The 15,140-nt window shown below is 43.8% G+C and overlaps 1 protein-coding gene across 1 annotated transcript; it reads right to left on the bottom strand.

The window, feature by feature from the left end:
• Positions 1-755: 755 nt before the first annotated feature.
• LOC138283319 (indolethylamine N-methyltransferase-like) lies at positions 756-14,598 on the bottom strand. The gene is made up of 4 exons (XM_069221325.1): positions 14,509-14,598; positions 12,529-12,699; positions 4,951-5,158; positions 756-1,330 (listed from the first exon to the last, which is right to left on the bottom strand). Exons 2-4 carry the CDS (start codon positions 12,680-12,682, stop codon positions 889-891), a joined length of 804 nt encoding a protein of 267 aa, XP_069077426.1. The 5' UTR covers positions 12,683-12,699; positions 14,509-14,598; the 3' UTR covers positions 756-888.
• Between the last annotated feature and the right edge of the window lie 542 nt (positions 14,599-15,140).

The following is a 15,140-nucleotide window of genomic DNA, read 5'->3' as shown; positions in this document are numbered from 1 at the left end:
CAGAATATTGTGAGCCTGAAATGTTCCTGATCGGCACACAGAGGAATAAGAGGTCTCATTGAATCAAAATGAGTAAACTGAGATAGACAACTAAACCATCGAATCATGACCAGCTAGTTGTCCAAAAGCCCACTCTATGTATATCAGAAGAACTGGTCTGTCCGCAAACAGTTAAGGCTGTTGTAGCCGAGATCTAAATACTATGTAGTGCAAATGCATTGCCTCTTTAATTTCATTCTCTAAAACTAATAATGTCTCAAATGAAGATTTACTGGGCTGAAATATATGATGAAGATGTTTGTATTACGATTAGGATGTGATTATCTCTCACCACTGAGATATATAGTTGGGTCTGAAGCAGACTAAGCAGCGATTTTTTGTGATCAAGTCAGAGCCTTCAACAACAGAAAATTGCCTTTACGTCTGTGTAGTCATTAGTGCTGTTGCGGATGTCTGGATTGCCTGAAATATAAGGGATTTTTAAAAGAAGTCCTAATGTTGTATTTCTTAACATAGAACTAAAGCTAGCTACATAACCTTTCCCTACTTTCCTATTTTGACTGCCAGTATAATTATCTTGCTCACATTTCCAACATCTGTGGCTAAGACATGTGCACAATCACTTCGATATAGGAAAAGTTCAGCAAACACATAAACTGTGCTGTTCAAGGTGTTGAAAGTGACACAAAATAAAGAAACACTAATGCATGATGTTTTTTTGCCCTGTTTATGTAACTGCTTCAGTATTTTCTTTTCTAGTATTTTCTGTGTCCAGATTTCTGTGAACTGGACATGCATTTCATTAAAATCTTCAATAAAAAATCTTCACACGCTGTTGTTTACAGCCTTTAATTTTGTATTCTGACTCTCCATTGTAAGGCGTTGAATTTATTGAACTTCTTTGACTTTGCGGGCAAGAAAGAAAATGCTAGAACAATGATCACAGATATCAAACATAACTTTATCATAATCTCGGTGTAGGACTTCGAGGTCCTCAAAGACAAAGCCTGCCTCTGTGACTGCCTTTCTGAGGAACTCTTCATCCAAGTTCAAAAGGGAGAAGCGCTTGGTGCCTGACAGGAAGGAGCTGCTCCCGAGGATGTTGGTGATGATGAGGTGACCTCCAACCTTCAGCAAAGATGAAAGGTTCTTCAGAACATTCTGGTAAGTATTGTGATCCTTACAGGCACACTCCAGGCAGCCAAGTGTCATCACACAGTCCACCTTCGGCAGCACTAAAGGTTCCAGGGGGTTACTTTTTGTGACATCACATTTTACAATTCGCTTGATAGTTTTCCTCAGTTTCTCTTGTTTTTCTGCAGCATTTTTACTAAAATCAAAGTTTAACAAATTAGATGTTGTCAGTCAAGATGTCACACACATAAGACACGTGGTAATTAAAACACTAATTTAGCAAGCACAATAGAATTCCAGAGAATGAAAATATGGATCACAAGTGGCAACTAATGTAATCATATGGCTTCCTACAACCAAGTTCCAATTAAAAAAATTAGCAAAATATTGCCTGTGCCCAGAAATGTGCATTTTGCTACGTACACAAATATACATGAAGGCAATGCACACAATGTGCCCAAAATTGTGTGGGAAAGTTGATAAATAAGCTTCACAAGCTGATTTAGAAATGGCACATTTTTCTCTTAGGTAATATCATTTTGACCTATGCAAAGGGTTTCTGAACTATTATATCACTTTTTACATGACACTAGGAGCCAGATTTACTAAAAAGTGACTCCAAAATTGTCATTGATGTGCTGCGTCACGTCAATTAAAAAATGCAGAGAAGTGCCATATTTACTAAAATACGGTGCACCCCTGTGTTTCTTCCTGCGCCGACACTAAATTTAGCTGCCAGCGCCAATGCACACATCCTTGCACCATAGTGCAAGGGTGTCTGCGTTGAAAAGATTGATTGCATATGTGCAGGAGGGTGTCCCTTACTGCTCACAATCTACATTGGCGATATGGCACTTCTATGTGTGCTGCATAATGCAGTACACCTAGAAATACCAAATCACCATTTTTCAATGACTGTCCATCTGCAGGAATAGACACCTTCTTACACATACACAATCATTCAAGGCCTTTTGCTCTTTCTAGATGTGCTTCAGAATGAAGCAGCACAGATGGGAAAAGCAAAAACGGGGAGGAATAAAAGTATTCCTACTTGTTGTGCATGTTATTTTTTGGCACGGCCACAGATTTACACCTTCTTGTAAATGTTGTGGTGGAACGCCCAAGGCAACACCCATTGCACACTCCTCTGATGCAGAAAACTGGTCAGAGGGGCCCATTTTACAAGGTGGCATTAAGCCACAAAAAGTGACTTAGCACCACAATGTAAATGTGGCGCTAGTTCCCTTAGAAAAGACAATTTATAGGCATTAAAGTAATTCAGCTACTACGTTTTATTGGTATGCATATGCTTTGGATAGTGGCAGCGTGGCATTAAGTAAGTTGACAGCAAATTAGTTATACCTGGCTTGTGTGTCTGCAATCTTTGAGAACTTGGTAGGTATTACTCTTCCCTGTATTACCTATGCATTTCCATATCATGCTCTTTTCTTTGGCTTAAGCAAATGGAGCGATGATAATATTGTGCCATTTTCCATCCACCTTTTTGTGCTATGGTAAGGTAAGTTAGCCTTTTCAAAGACATGTAACTCCTACTGTCACAATTCAGTTTTTTAGAATCCGGCATATTTTGCAGTTGCCCCAAAAACAGTTTTTTTTCCTGGTGCAAGCATTCAAGAGCAAATTAGCAATTTGTGACTCAGCATAATAAAATTGAAGGTAGTATGAGATCTGTTGAAGTGCATGAAAATAAAATATAAGGATGTGAAAGAACTGGGAGTACTGTTATTTTTTAAGCTTAGAATTAGTATGGAGTACTGTATGCAAAGTGTTCTGTAGGGCCATTGTCTTTATTGGTATGAAGATATGATTATGCATTTGGTCTAAGCTACAGCCAAGATTTGTCTTCATGTTGAAGTTTCTCAAATTCCTTAAGGATGTGCAGGACTTCCGGGAGGAACAGAGTCTTGGAGGGCACTACTGTGTTTACCTGCAGCCCTAGACTTGAGATTATCTGGGTTTCGCCTCCTCCTCTTCCCTCGCTTCTTGTTGCCCCCACCCAAGCCCCCGTCCCCACCCACAGTGCTATGCATAGTAGTGCAAGAAGGACTTCCATTGATTACTCTTTTTGGGGAAGTGAAAACCTCTAGAATTCCATTATAGCTGGGTGTGGGTTCAGCAACCCAAGCAACTTGTTGAACGTAATTTTAAGGGTTACCGTTTAAAATGCAGTGGTGACAGAACCAATGTCCATTTTAATGGGGGCTTTCAGTGTCTCAGAGGCCAGATGCACATAATTCGAAGCTAGTGGTATTTCTCTGGTAATCAGTCGAGACAGAGATTGGAATCCACAAACATTGTATTTGATTCCCCCCTTGCTGTCTTACAATTGACATTCCAGATGTGGTAGTTTGCCAAAAGAGAGCGAATGCCTCCCTTTATTAACTTTAAATGGGCCTTTATGTTCACACCAAATGACACTTTCATATCAATATGAATTGATGGTTCATGGTCCCTTCCTAAAATCTTTTAGATGAATTACTCTTGTAAGTAGGTCAGTCATCTGGGATTTGTGATAGGATACAGTTGTGCAACAGAAGAACTTTTTTTCACCAAAAAATTCAGAGACCGTGATTTAGATTATCTTTGCCTCTGAATAAACTACATTAAAGAGTGAATGAATATTTTTTCATGACATGATATTCAAAGTAGATTATTCATGTGCCACTTTGGATGTCTCCAGTCAGCGCCTAGTCACAAGGCACTGCTTGTAAAGAGACAAGAAGGATCCCATGACCCCCCAGGAATCCCCTCCGGAAGCAGTAGTAGTCACTCGCTGCATCTGCCTATGAGGGACCTCTGCTCCCCGCCACCTTAACGTCCTTTCATTAGCAAGAGGCTGTGGAACCTGCACATTGAAAAGAAGACTGGTGGCTCAAAAAGGACGGTCTTTCACAGATGCACTCTTCCCACTGCAGACATGGATTGGTGTGTGCACTGGGAACAGCACATTTGTTGTGACACGGCGCACTATCTCAGTCTGACCTCGGCTCACAGACTTGAGTGTGGGTGGAACAGTGTGCATATGCATAATGCGGACCTTGGTAACCAATTGGTATTTGAGCACGAAATTGTATAGGAGGAGCAGACAATCAAAACAAGGTGGCGAAAGTCAAATTCCACAAACAAATTGTTCCCAGTTCTCAACTTTGGCACTCCCTAGAGCTGCACAGTTTGTGTACTTCACACAATTTACCCTGTGAAGGAAGTTCAATTAAAGAACGCAGACATACATAATTCAGGAGAACTAAGGAATTAGTCTTCTAAAATTAGGGTTTTGGAGTGTCTTTCTCTCATGAAACTCATTTTAATACTATGTCCAACTCTTTGGAAAACCTTACCAATTTTATGGGTTCAAAATAATTTCAAAAAGCATAAATTAGAGTTGATAGCCATGACCACTCCTCGAAACACACAGTCAATTCCCTCATTCAAAATTTGTGTATGGAGAATGCAATTTAGTGTTTTGACATCTGTTTGTCTACTGTCTAAAGATCACGCAGGCAAGATACGTAACTCCGCAGGATGTCAGCGACTACAGAAATGTAATATCAGTAAAAGTAATCTGAACTTGCACACACTGAGGCCCAAGCGAGTTAGGCAGAATTCCATTTGGCGATTCCCACTGGTCGAAATTACCGTTACAGGTCGGTATCTCCATCTATTAGGACGGGTATTTCTCTTGTTGGGGGAATGTGTGATTTCCAAATTCATGTTATGTTGGGCATTTCTAGAGTTCGTGGCCACATTTCTGGTTTCCTGGCACTTAGATTGGATGGTGATAAACATATGTTGTACCTGCGCCCTTCAAGATCACAAACAAACTTCACAGCTGGGGTCCAGTCAAACATTCCTGGCTCGTTCTTCAGCCATCGCTCCAGGTACTCGCGGTTTCGGTCTGTGAAATCAGCTGCGATGATCTCTTTGAATGCCTCACAGGCTGACAGTTCCTGGTAGATGGCAGGTCCAGGGCCAATGTCTATCAGGGTGTCTCCCTTCACTCCACCTATGAACAGTAACAAAATATGGGAAACATGCTTGTAAGAAACATGAAGACAACTTGTGTCCAAGACCGAAATTCAGCTCATTCAACAAGGACTTTTAAACTTTCCAAAACAAATATGAAAACTGAGTGCTCTTGAAAGTTTTAAAGTTTTAGTCCCAATCCTAATTGAAACTATGAGTGTGCGAAGTTTGCAGCTGCAGGTTGCATTTCATTTTTTTAAAAAAAGTATCCCTGGTGTTCAAACTGTTACGGTAGCAAAGTTTATAAAAAAAAAAAACAGGGAAGAGCCCCTAGGGAGAGGGGGCGGGGGGCGTATATAGGACTGGAGATCTGGCTACAGGGAATCATATTGGAAAGTCGAAGCTACATCTTGGGCAAAATCGGGGAAATTCACACTTCGGTAAAGTTCCCCAATGTCACCGGTTTCTCCTTTCAAGACTATAATTGCCTTGAAAATCCTCTGCTTGATTCCATAAAAGCATCAGTGTTTGTAAATCATCACGAGTCCCTATAGTCTGACAGTTTGGCCTAGTTTCACGTCTCTATCGCACTATTCCTCATCTAACCCGTAGTAGAAAGTGGAAGTCCCAAATCATAATCTCAAAGCACCGAGGAGGCAAAATTAAAAGGAGTACATAAATGGCAACGTAGGGTTTATTGTTATCCTCTCTGTGTACTGGTTTAACAATACTTCCCTAGTTTTAAGCTGTATTAGATAGTGGGTAGTCATAGCTCCTTTTTAAGTAGGAATTGTCCTTCAGTAACAAAAACATATTCTATACTCCTCATAATAATTTCCCCTGGTATGTGGAAACCTGCCATTTTCTGGATCCTCCTCCACTTAAGACACACATAAAAAGTGCAAGCATATAACGATATCCTGTAATGACCCTTGAAGCACAGCAAGATTGCTAACCTTTCCACCTGGCACAGATAGAACCATGATGAATGGGATCCCAGGAACTTATCAGTGAAATGCCTGCTGTTTCAGCACTAATGAATGGCTGCCAGCAACCAATCAGTACAGGTCTCTGTTTTTGGATCCTCTGATTGGCTACTAGGAACCTTTACAATAACAATGGGTAACCCTGCCTTCTTGAACCACTTTTTAGTGCAGAGTAGAGCAGGCGTACTTAAAAGAGCCTTTTCTATATTTGGGCAAGGAACCAAGGGCCAGATGTACCAAAGGATTTTACCCATTCTGTGTCTATGGGAAAATGCTTTAGTACATATGGCCCCAAATCCTTTTGTAGCTTGCCTGCAAAGTAGTTGTAATGTACCCATGAACCACTCTTCAGGCAAATGGGAACAAGAGCGTTCTTATTGTTCACATTTTAGGAGGACACAATCCTACAATAATAGCATCCTAATCCCACAATCATCATGTTACCATCCTGGAATAATGAAACCTTATCCTGAAGTCATCATTAAATCATACTGGTGTAGAACCCCATCATTGTGAAGCCATCCTGAGATCATCCTAGAGTAAAAAAATCTCAGCCTGCAGTCATCATGTTATAATCCTGACGTAATACAGGCTAAGCCTGAAGTCATCCCAGAATCATCAGGGAGTAGTAAAAGATCATCATGTTTTCCACTGAAATAATCACAAGCCCATCCTACAGTGATAAATGGCAAGCACCTTGAAATAATGACAACATGTTATGTTAATTGGTTTTGTTGGAAATGGCCCTTTTTGCAGGGTAATCTCCCAACTTTTTGCTTTCTTCCTCCTATTTTGTCTTATTGTTTTTTTCTGGTTTATTGTATCTGTGCACTTTACCACTGATGATCAGTGCTAAAGTGCAAGTGCTCCCTGTGTAAATTGTATTGTTGATTGGTTTATCCATGATTGGCATATTTGATTTACCAATAAGTCCCTAGTACAGTGAACTAGAGGTTCCAAGGACCTGTAATTCAAATGCTACTAGTGGGCTTGCAGCACTGATTGTGCCACCCAAATGAGTATCCCAGTAACCATGTCTCACACCTGCCACTGCAGTGTCTGGGTGTGCAGTTTTAAGCTGCCAATTCGACCAGGCGAGTGTACCCACTTACCAGACACAAACCTTCCCTTTTATATATATGTAAGGCACCCCTAAGGTAGGCCCTTGGTGGCCCTACGGGCAGGGTGCAGTGTATGTTAAAGGTGGGACACGTACTGATGTGTTTTACATGTCCTAACAGTGATATACTGCCAAATTCAGTTTTCACTGTGCAAGGCTTGTCTCTCTCATAGGTTAACATGGGGGCAGCCTTTAAATATTATTAAAGTGCAGTTCCCTTTGAGAGCAGATGTAAATGTGGAGTTTGGGGTCTCTGAACTCACAATTTAAAAATACCTCTTTTAGTGGAGTTGGTTTTTAGATTGTTAGTTTGAAAATGCTATTTTTAGAATCTAGGCATTTTCTTGCTTAAACCATTCTGTGACTCTGCCTGTTTGTGAATTCCCCGTCTGGGTCTATTTGACAGTTGGGCTGTTGTGAATTCCCTCTAGAGATTGAAACAAAGGAAGCTGGGGTGTAGCCTGCATATCCTGATGAGCCATCTGAGCTAGAGTGCAGGGAGGGAGTGGTCACTCACACTTGAAAGAGCTGTGCCTGCCCTCACACAATGTAGTCTCTGACCTCCTGGAGTGTCTCTGGGCCCAGGCCTAGGCAAGGAAGGATTTTGCAAACAACTGAGACTTTCTTTTGAAGTTTGACAACTTCAAAGGCAGAGAGGGGTTTAAGTATTGGACCCAAAACCCCAGACTTTTAGAATCTTTTTTGGAATCAGGAGGAACCTCGGCCAAGGAGAAGAGTTGAAGGAGGAGTACTGCCTCTTTGCTGTGTTGATTTGCTGGGTTGACCTGCAGCTGCTGTTTCTTCCTTCAAAGAGAGCAAAGGGTGAACTTCGCTGTTTCTCTTGCTTGAGAAAGTTCTCCAAGGGCTTGGAGAAGAGTTTTCCTCCTGTTGGAAGTGTCAGGGATATCAAAGACTTCAGTTTCATCTGCCTACAGCACTGGGAACTGTGTGTTTTTGTGCTGTTCAAGAAGAAAAACCACTGTGACGCTGCCAACGATGCTGCTGGCCTGCACCATAACCTGCCGATGCTGCACAGAGCCACACTGCCTGCTTCGCACAGCGACCCTGGTCTCGTTGACGCTGTCATCTGACCCCGCCACCGAGCTGCTGCTCGCACCGTGATTTGTGGGTCCCGCACTCCAACATCACCTTGCTCAGACGGCAGCCTATGCATCCCCGACGACACCAGTCCTGCTGACACCAGCACTGCTGCCTGCACCGTGGCCTGTGGACATCGCTTGTGAAGAACACAAAGCACCCTCCCGCATCTCAGTCCCGTCCCACCGTCGCCAGCACCATCGACTCCAGTGTCATCAGCAGATGTCCCTGTCTGCACCATGACCCGTGGACGCCGCACTGCTGACTTGGGCCTACTGCCGACAGCCTTTCAGCAACTACGATGAAGCTGCCTCCAACGCGACCTGGTGACACCGCATGTCGCACTGCCCTGCTTCACACCGCAGCCCTGGTCTTACTGACACTGCTGAATGACCATCACCGAGGCGCTGCCTGCACTGTGACCTGTGAGTGTCGCAAGTCGCACTGCCTCGCTTCACTCCGCAGCCCCAATGCCATCCACGCCAGCGCCCCTGACTGCTTGCAAATCCAAAGGTATTGTTTGAGGGTCTTCCTGACACCGTAATTGGCATGCAACGTCACTGCCGGCCTGAACTGTTGTTTTTGTTGATCATGACCCCATGATAGTCCCAGGTGAAGCTATCAACTTCAAGGAACTGTCAGTCTTCTAGGAAGCCTCAGTAATTCCTCTTCTGAGGAAAGCTTCTCTAGGTCCTACCGATCCTAGCAACTTCCAGCCCATTTCCTGCCTACCTCTTCCCGCCAAGGTGTTAGAGAAAATCTTAAAAATAGGTAACTTGGACTTTACTCAATTTGGCTTCCAAAGAGGCCACAGCACTGAGACAGCTCTAATAAAGGCCACTTAGGAGATAAGAGCATCACTTGACCAAAGTCACAGCACATCCCTCATCCTGCTCCATCTATCATCAGTCTTTGGCTCTGACTAATGGGCTGCTGATGGACTGGCGAGCCAATGTTGGGGATCACAGGTAAAGCCTGGAAATTGCTGAATTATTTTCTTCTCCCAGAGAACAGACCGTTCAACTGGGCAACATTGACTCTCATCCTTTCTCCTTCCCTTGTGGAGTCCCCCAGGGGCCTCACTTAGTACTACACTTTTCAACATATATATCATCCCTTTAGCCAATCTGTCAAAATCTTTTGGATTCTTCCTTACATCCTATGCCGACAACACCCAAATTGTTGTCTCACTTGCACAAATAGCCAACATTTGTCTTTGTAGAACAAGACCAAAACAAGAAAAATCCAACATACAATAATAAAGATGTGAATTTTGCAAGAATTAACCTAAAAATACAGTTCCTTGAAGTCAATAGCTTAATATGGGGCTATCACGGAGTTGTGAACAACAAATCCAACTGTTCAGGCCGACCACGGTGTCACGGTCCAGCTATGGTGTCAAGAAGTCCCGTAAACAGTACCTTGGAAATACAGGGCGTCATGATCCTCGCAATGAGGTTCAGAGTGCAGCGTTGCTGGTGTTGCAGGCGTCGGTTCCAGAGTTCGGTGCAGGGGTCATCGGGCCCTTGAAATCACATGCATTGCAGATCGAACTCTGGGCTAATGGCGGAGTAGGTGAGACCAGGGCTGCTGGTTGAAACGGGGTGACGCGATGTGCGGTGTCTCCAGGTCATGGTGCAGGCAGTGCCATTATCATTGTTGACGTGCTGTAGTCGGTAGGCCTAGGCTGGCATGGCAGTGCAGGACAGGCTCCGTGTGGCACCCGCTGGTTGTGGTGCAGACAGGGGCATCTGTTGACTATGCTGGAGTTGATGCCGCTGGAGTCGGTGGACTTGGGCTGCGGTGTGGGACGGGCCGGTGTGTCGTGTACCTCACGAGCGTTGTCCTCAGGCCATAGTGCAGGCAGCAGTGTCGGTATCAGCGTGGAGCAGCGTCGGCGGGGATGCAAAGGCTACGATGTGAGCAACGCAATGCGGAGTGCTGGGCCCAGGGTTGTGCTGCGACATGGGGCACCACTCCATGTGACATTATCAGGTCACAGTGCAGTCAACAGCATCGTTAACGGTGTTGCAGTGTTTTTTCTTCTGTTGCAGCACAAAACACACCGTTCCTAGTGCTGCAGGCAGATGAAGCTGAAGGCTTTGATATCCATGAGACTTCCAAGAGGAGGCAAGCTCGACTCCAAGCCCTTGAAGTAACTTCACAAGCAGGATACACAGCAAAGTCCAGTCTTTACCGTCTTTAAGGCAGAAGCAGCAAATGCAGGCCAACCCAGCAAAGCACACAGAGCAAAGGGGCAGCACTCCTCCTCCAGCTCTTCCTCTTTTCTCCTTGGCAGAGGTTCCTCTTGATCCAGAAGTGTTCTGAAAGACTGATATTTTGGGTCCACTACTTACACTCATTTCTGCCTTTAAAGTAGGTAAACTTCAAAGGAAAATCCCTGTTGTTCACAAGATCCTGCCTTGCCTAGGCCTTGCCTAGGCCTGGCTCCAGACACACTCCAGGGAGTTGGAGACTGCATTGTGTGAGGATAGGAACAGCCCTCTCAGGTGTAATTGTCAGCTCCTCCCTCCCCACTCTAGCCCAGGAGACTCATCGGGATATTCAGGCTGCACTCCAGCTCCCTTTGTGTCACTGTCTAGAGAGAATTTACAACAGCCCAACTGTCAGTCTGACTCAGAAGTGGATTACACAAGCAGGCAGAAGCACAGAATGGTTTAAGCAAGAAAATGCCCACTTTCTAAAAGTGGCATTTTCAAACAGAATTTGAAAACCAGCTCTCCAAAAGGTGTATTTCTAAATGGAGATCTCAGAGACCCCAACCTTCACATCTCTATCTGCTCCCAATGTCAAACTGCACGATATTTAAAGGCAGTCCCCATGATAACCTATGAGAGAGATAGGCCTTGCAACAGTGAAAAATGAATTTGGCAGTATTTCACATGTCAATACATGCCCCCCTTTAACATATATGGCACTCTGTCCATAGGGTACCTAAGGCCTACCTTAGGGGTGCCTTCCATGTAGTAAAAGAGAAGGTTTGGGCCTGGCAAGTGGGGACACTTGCCTGGCCGAATTGGCAGTGCAAGACTGCACACACAGACACTGCAGTGGCAGGCCTGAGACATGATTACAGGGCTACTCATGTGGGTGACATAATCAGTGCTGCAGACCCATTAGTAGCATTTGATTTACAGGCCCTGGGCACATGCAGTGCACTTTATTAGGGACTTACCAGTAAATCAAATATGCCAATCATGGTTAAACCAATCACCAGTACGACTTAGATCGAGAGCAGATGCACTTTAGCACCGGTTATCAGTGGTAAAGTGCCCAGAGTCCTAAATCCAACAAAAACAAGTCAGAAAAATAGGAGGAAGAAGGCAAAAGGTTTGGGGATGGCCCTGCAAAAAGGCCAGGATCAACAGTATGCATCAAATTAAATTAAAAGAAGGTAACACCCTTCCATATGGCACCCACAGCCAGTTAAGGAAGCCAGGTACCTCCCAAAATATGGCACCCAGGCTGCCTACGAGGACAGTAATTGAGTTCTCCTCAATGCTGCAAGCACAATGGATGTGCTTTGAAGCTTTTAAGTAGCCCGCCATCTAAGGGGGCATGGCAGGAGACATGGCTTAAGCGCTCTGCAGCACTTCAAGCCAATAAATGAGTGGGCAAATAAAAAAACTAAAACCAGGGTCCATCAATCCTGGAGTTAAGGTGCAGGCTACCCTGTGCCTTGAACACTATTAGTAATGCAATTCTAAAACAAAATAAAAGTTAGAAAGTGAACACCCTTCAATATGGCACACACAGCCAGGTAAAGGAGACAGGTACCTCCCAAAATATGGCAGCCAGGCTGCCTAAGAGGAAAGTAAGTGATTTTTCCTTACTGCCGCAAACACAGCGCACGCGCTATGGAGCTTTTGAATAGCCCGCCATCTGAGGGGGCGTGGCTTGAGCGCTCTGCAGTGCATTATACCGATGAACAAGTGGGCAAATAAAAAATTAAAAATTATCCTGTAATAGTTATTCTGAGGATTATAGAATAACTCATTTAAATGTTTCACTGTATCCACCCTGTGATTACTTTCCCAGATAATACAGAAATAGCTCAGCTGAAGTCATCAGATGACTTCAGAATGACTCCAGGAAGATCTTCCTTTTTGACTTGGGTATGGTAGCATTTTCCAGTCAGACCTATGAACTACTTTTTAGAAGATACCCCACAAGTATATGACTTACCTGTTGTGAATACATTGTGAAGTTTTCTCAGCACGAATTCCATAAAACCGTCCTTAATAAAGACTCCATTCTTAGCCCCGTAGTATGTGTCCAGATAGTCTCTGGGGTCAAAATCCTGCTGATAGATTTGTTTCCCGGTAAAATCTGAAGCCATCTTTCACTTCCAGGTTACTGTTGAATGATGAAATCCAAAGCTGTATTAGCTGGGCTTTATATGTGCAGCAAGCGTCTGTAGTCCCGCCCAGACAAGGGAAATTAAAATGACCCTTAAAATTGCAGTGAATCAAAATGTTCAGGACGGTTTGTTTGTTCAAGATTTTTTATAGGTGAATCAAGGTCAAGCTGCTTGTAATATCGCCTGACTTTCCCTCAGTCCTGTTGCATTATTTTCTGAAATCATTATTTTTTTTATTTGTTTAACACTTTTTATAGTGAGGATTAACACTACTGGGGCTTTATTATTGAAAGTGTACAGGGGACGCCACAGGCATGTGTTCCTGATTTGCTCGCCCCATGGCACTTTGACATTACAGAAAATGCTGCAGACGCTTGTCTGTCCTTTTCTGTAATACAGATAGCTCATATATGGCGGCAGCATTATCTCCAGAGGGTGCTCCCTCATATGCATGGGAGTGTGGACCTATGCGTATGAAGGGATCACTTTGCCTCTGTGCCCATGTCCTATTATAGATGCAGGGGCAGAGGCAGTCAGTAGGTGCAATGGCTGTGCACCACCTCAAAGGTGGTGCACTGTCAGTGTGCCCCCAGATAGGAGCCTTCTGGAATGGGTATAGGGGGTCCTATGGACACCCAGATATCCCCTTGCAGGTGGGTGCAGTCACTCATTTCACCTGACTGCAAGGGGATCTCTAATCCCCTGAAAAGTGCAGGTGGGTTGCTGCCTGCACAGTGAAACACGGAGCAGCTTTAAAGCAGCCAATCATTTTTTCACTTAAATGCGCTGCCCCCAGGGCAGCATGAGTTGGAGGCTGTCCTGGGGCAGCACATTCAAGGTAATAGGGCGCACTTTCTCTGTTTGCTCCTAGAGCACCTGTTTTAAGGTGCACCTGTTTTAAGGTGCACCGTGGCAAACAGAGAAACTGAGCCCTATGTGTAGTAGGGCCCCTGATGTGATTTAAGTACAAGTTCTCAAGACAATAAATATGAAGGAAATAATACAATAGGAAGGTAAAGAAATTCAACAATAAAAATAATTTCAGTTGAAATTTCAGGTCAGTGAGCTAAAAAATGAGTGCATTTAATAAGTGAGTATATAGATGGTATATTAGAGAAACTAAACCTAAAGGGCAGGCTGACAAAAGAAATGGAGGGGGAAGAAAACGTTTTAAAGTAATTAATTAAGTTTTGTGTAGAATTTGAGTATTTCTTGATTGGGTCCAGGGTGGAAGTGGCGAGCTTTCCACTTGAACTCCTGCACTTATTTATGTAGTTATTTATGAGAGCAGACCACTTATAGTAAGCCATATTTCATCATTTCTATCGCAAGGTTTTTAAAGGATACTGAGAAGGAAAGAGTGCAATACCTGAAGCTCGTTTTTACAGACAGATGCCAATATAGATTTTGGAAACTAGTTAGCAGGGGTCTGGGAGTTAAATGGATGGGGAAAACAGTTTGAACAGAGTGATACAGAGACATAAGGGACACCAAAGTACATTTACCAAAAGAAAGTATAAGCATTTGGAATTCTAGATCGTTTATCTTATAACATGAAAGTGCATCATCAGTCAAAGGTGAGTTTAGGCATACAGTCATAATTCATACATGCACTCTGGCACTCTGGCACTTATCCTTCAATACATGCCTCCATTCATCTGCCCACTGACTCTTTTCTGCATTCACCACTAAACCATTTACAAATAAATACAAACACACTCCCTCCCCATGGAAAAGTCAGGTAATTCCTATGGCATTGTATCCGCCTTTACCATGTACTAAGCGCAACTCTGCCAAGCACGCACCTCCTCCTATCGAAGAGTAAAGTCCAGTTACCAAGGTTATTCCATCATAAACCCTCGCAGTGGCAGAGTACAGCAATAGATGTCCCTCTCACAGTTGAAGAAATACTGTCCATCACAGTGGCATCCCTCACAGAGAAATGTTCTGGTCCGATGAATGATATGCCAGTGGAGTTATTAAAAGATACCCTTTCACTGTGGGGCCGCACCTCCTCACTCTGAGCAAGGCAGCAGCCAATAAGAGGTCTTTTCTGACAGACCTCCAGTTGGCCACAATAAATGCAATTCACAAACCCCAGACACCCGCTGAACGCTGACCATCACAGAGACCTCCGATCAACACCAAACTGAAAATATTGGCTAAGGTCGTAGCTACTTGTCTGGCACATAAATTCCAAGCACTGATCCATGCAAATGAAGACGGATGTATGCCTGCTAAAGGAACCAGACATTGTTTAAGACGTGCACCTGGCCCTAAAGAGAAAGGACAACCTGGTGGTCACAGCTGCCTTTGCCCTTATGAATTTTGAAAAGGCCTTCAATACCATTCACTGTTCTTTTTTAATGTCAGTACTACACAAGTCGAACATTGGGTTGCCCTTTCTGACATACCACCGCTTTATATGAGGTCTCTA

The sequence above is a fragment of the Pleurodeles waltl genome, chromosome 3_1 (assembly GCF_031143425.1).
Source record: "Pleurodeles waltl isolate 20211129_DDA chromosome 3_1, aPleWal1.hap1.20221129, whole genome shotgun sequence".
Lineage (NCBI taxonomy): Eukaryota > Metazoa > Chordata > Amphibia > Caudata > Salamandridae > Pleurodeles > Pleurodeles waltl.
This window is presented reverse-complemented; position numbering and strand designations above follow the sequence as displayed.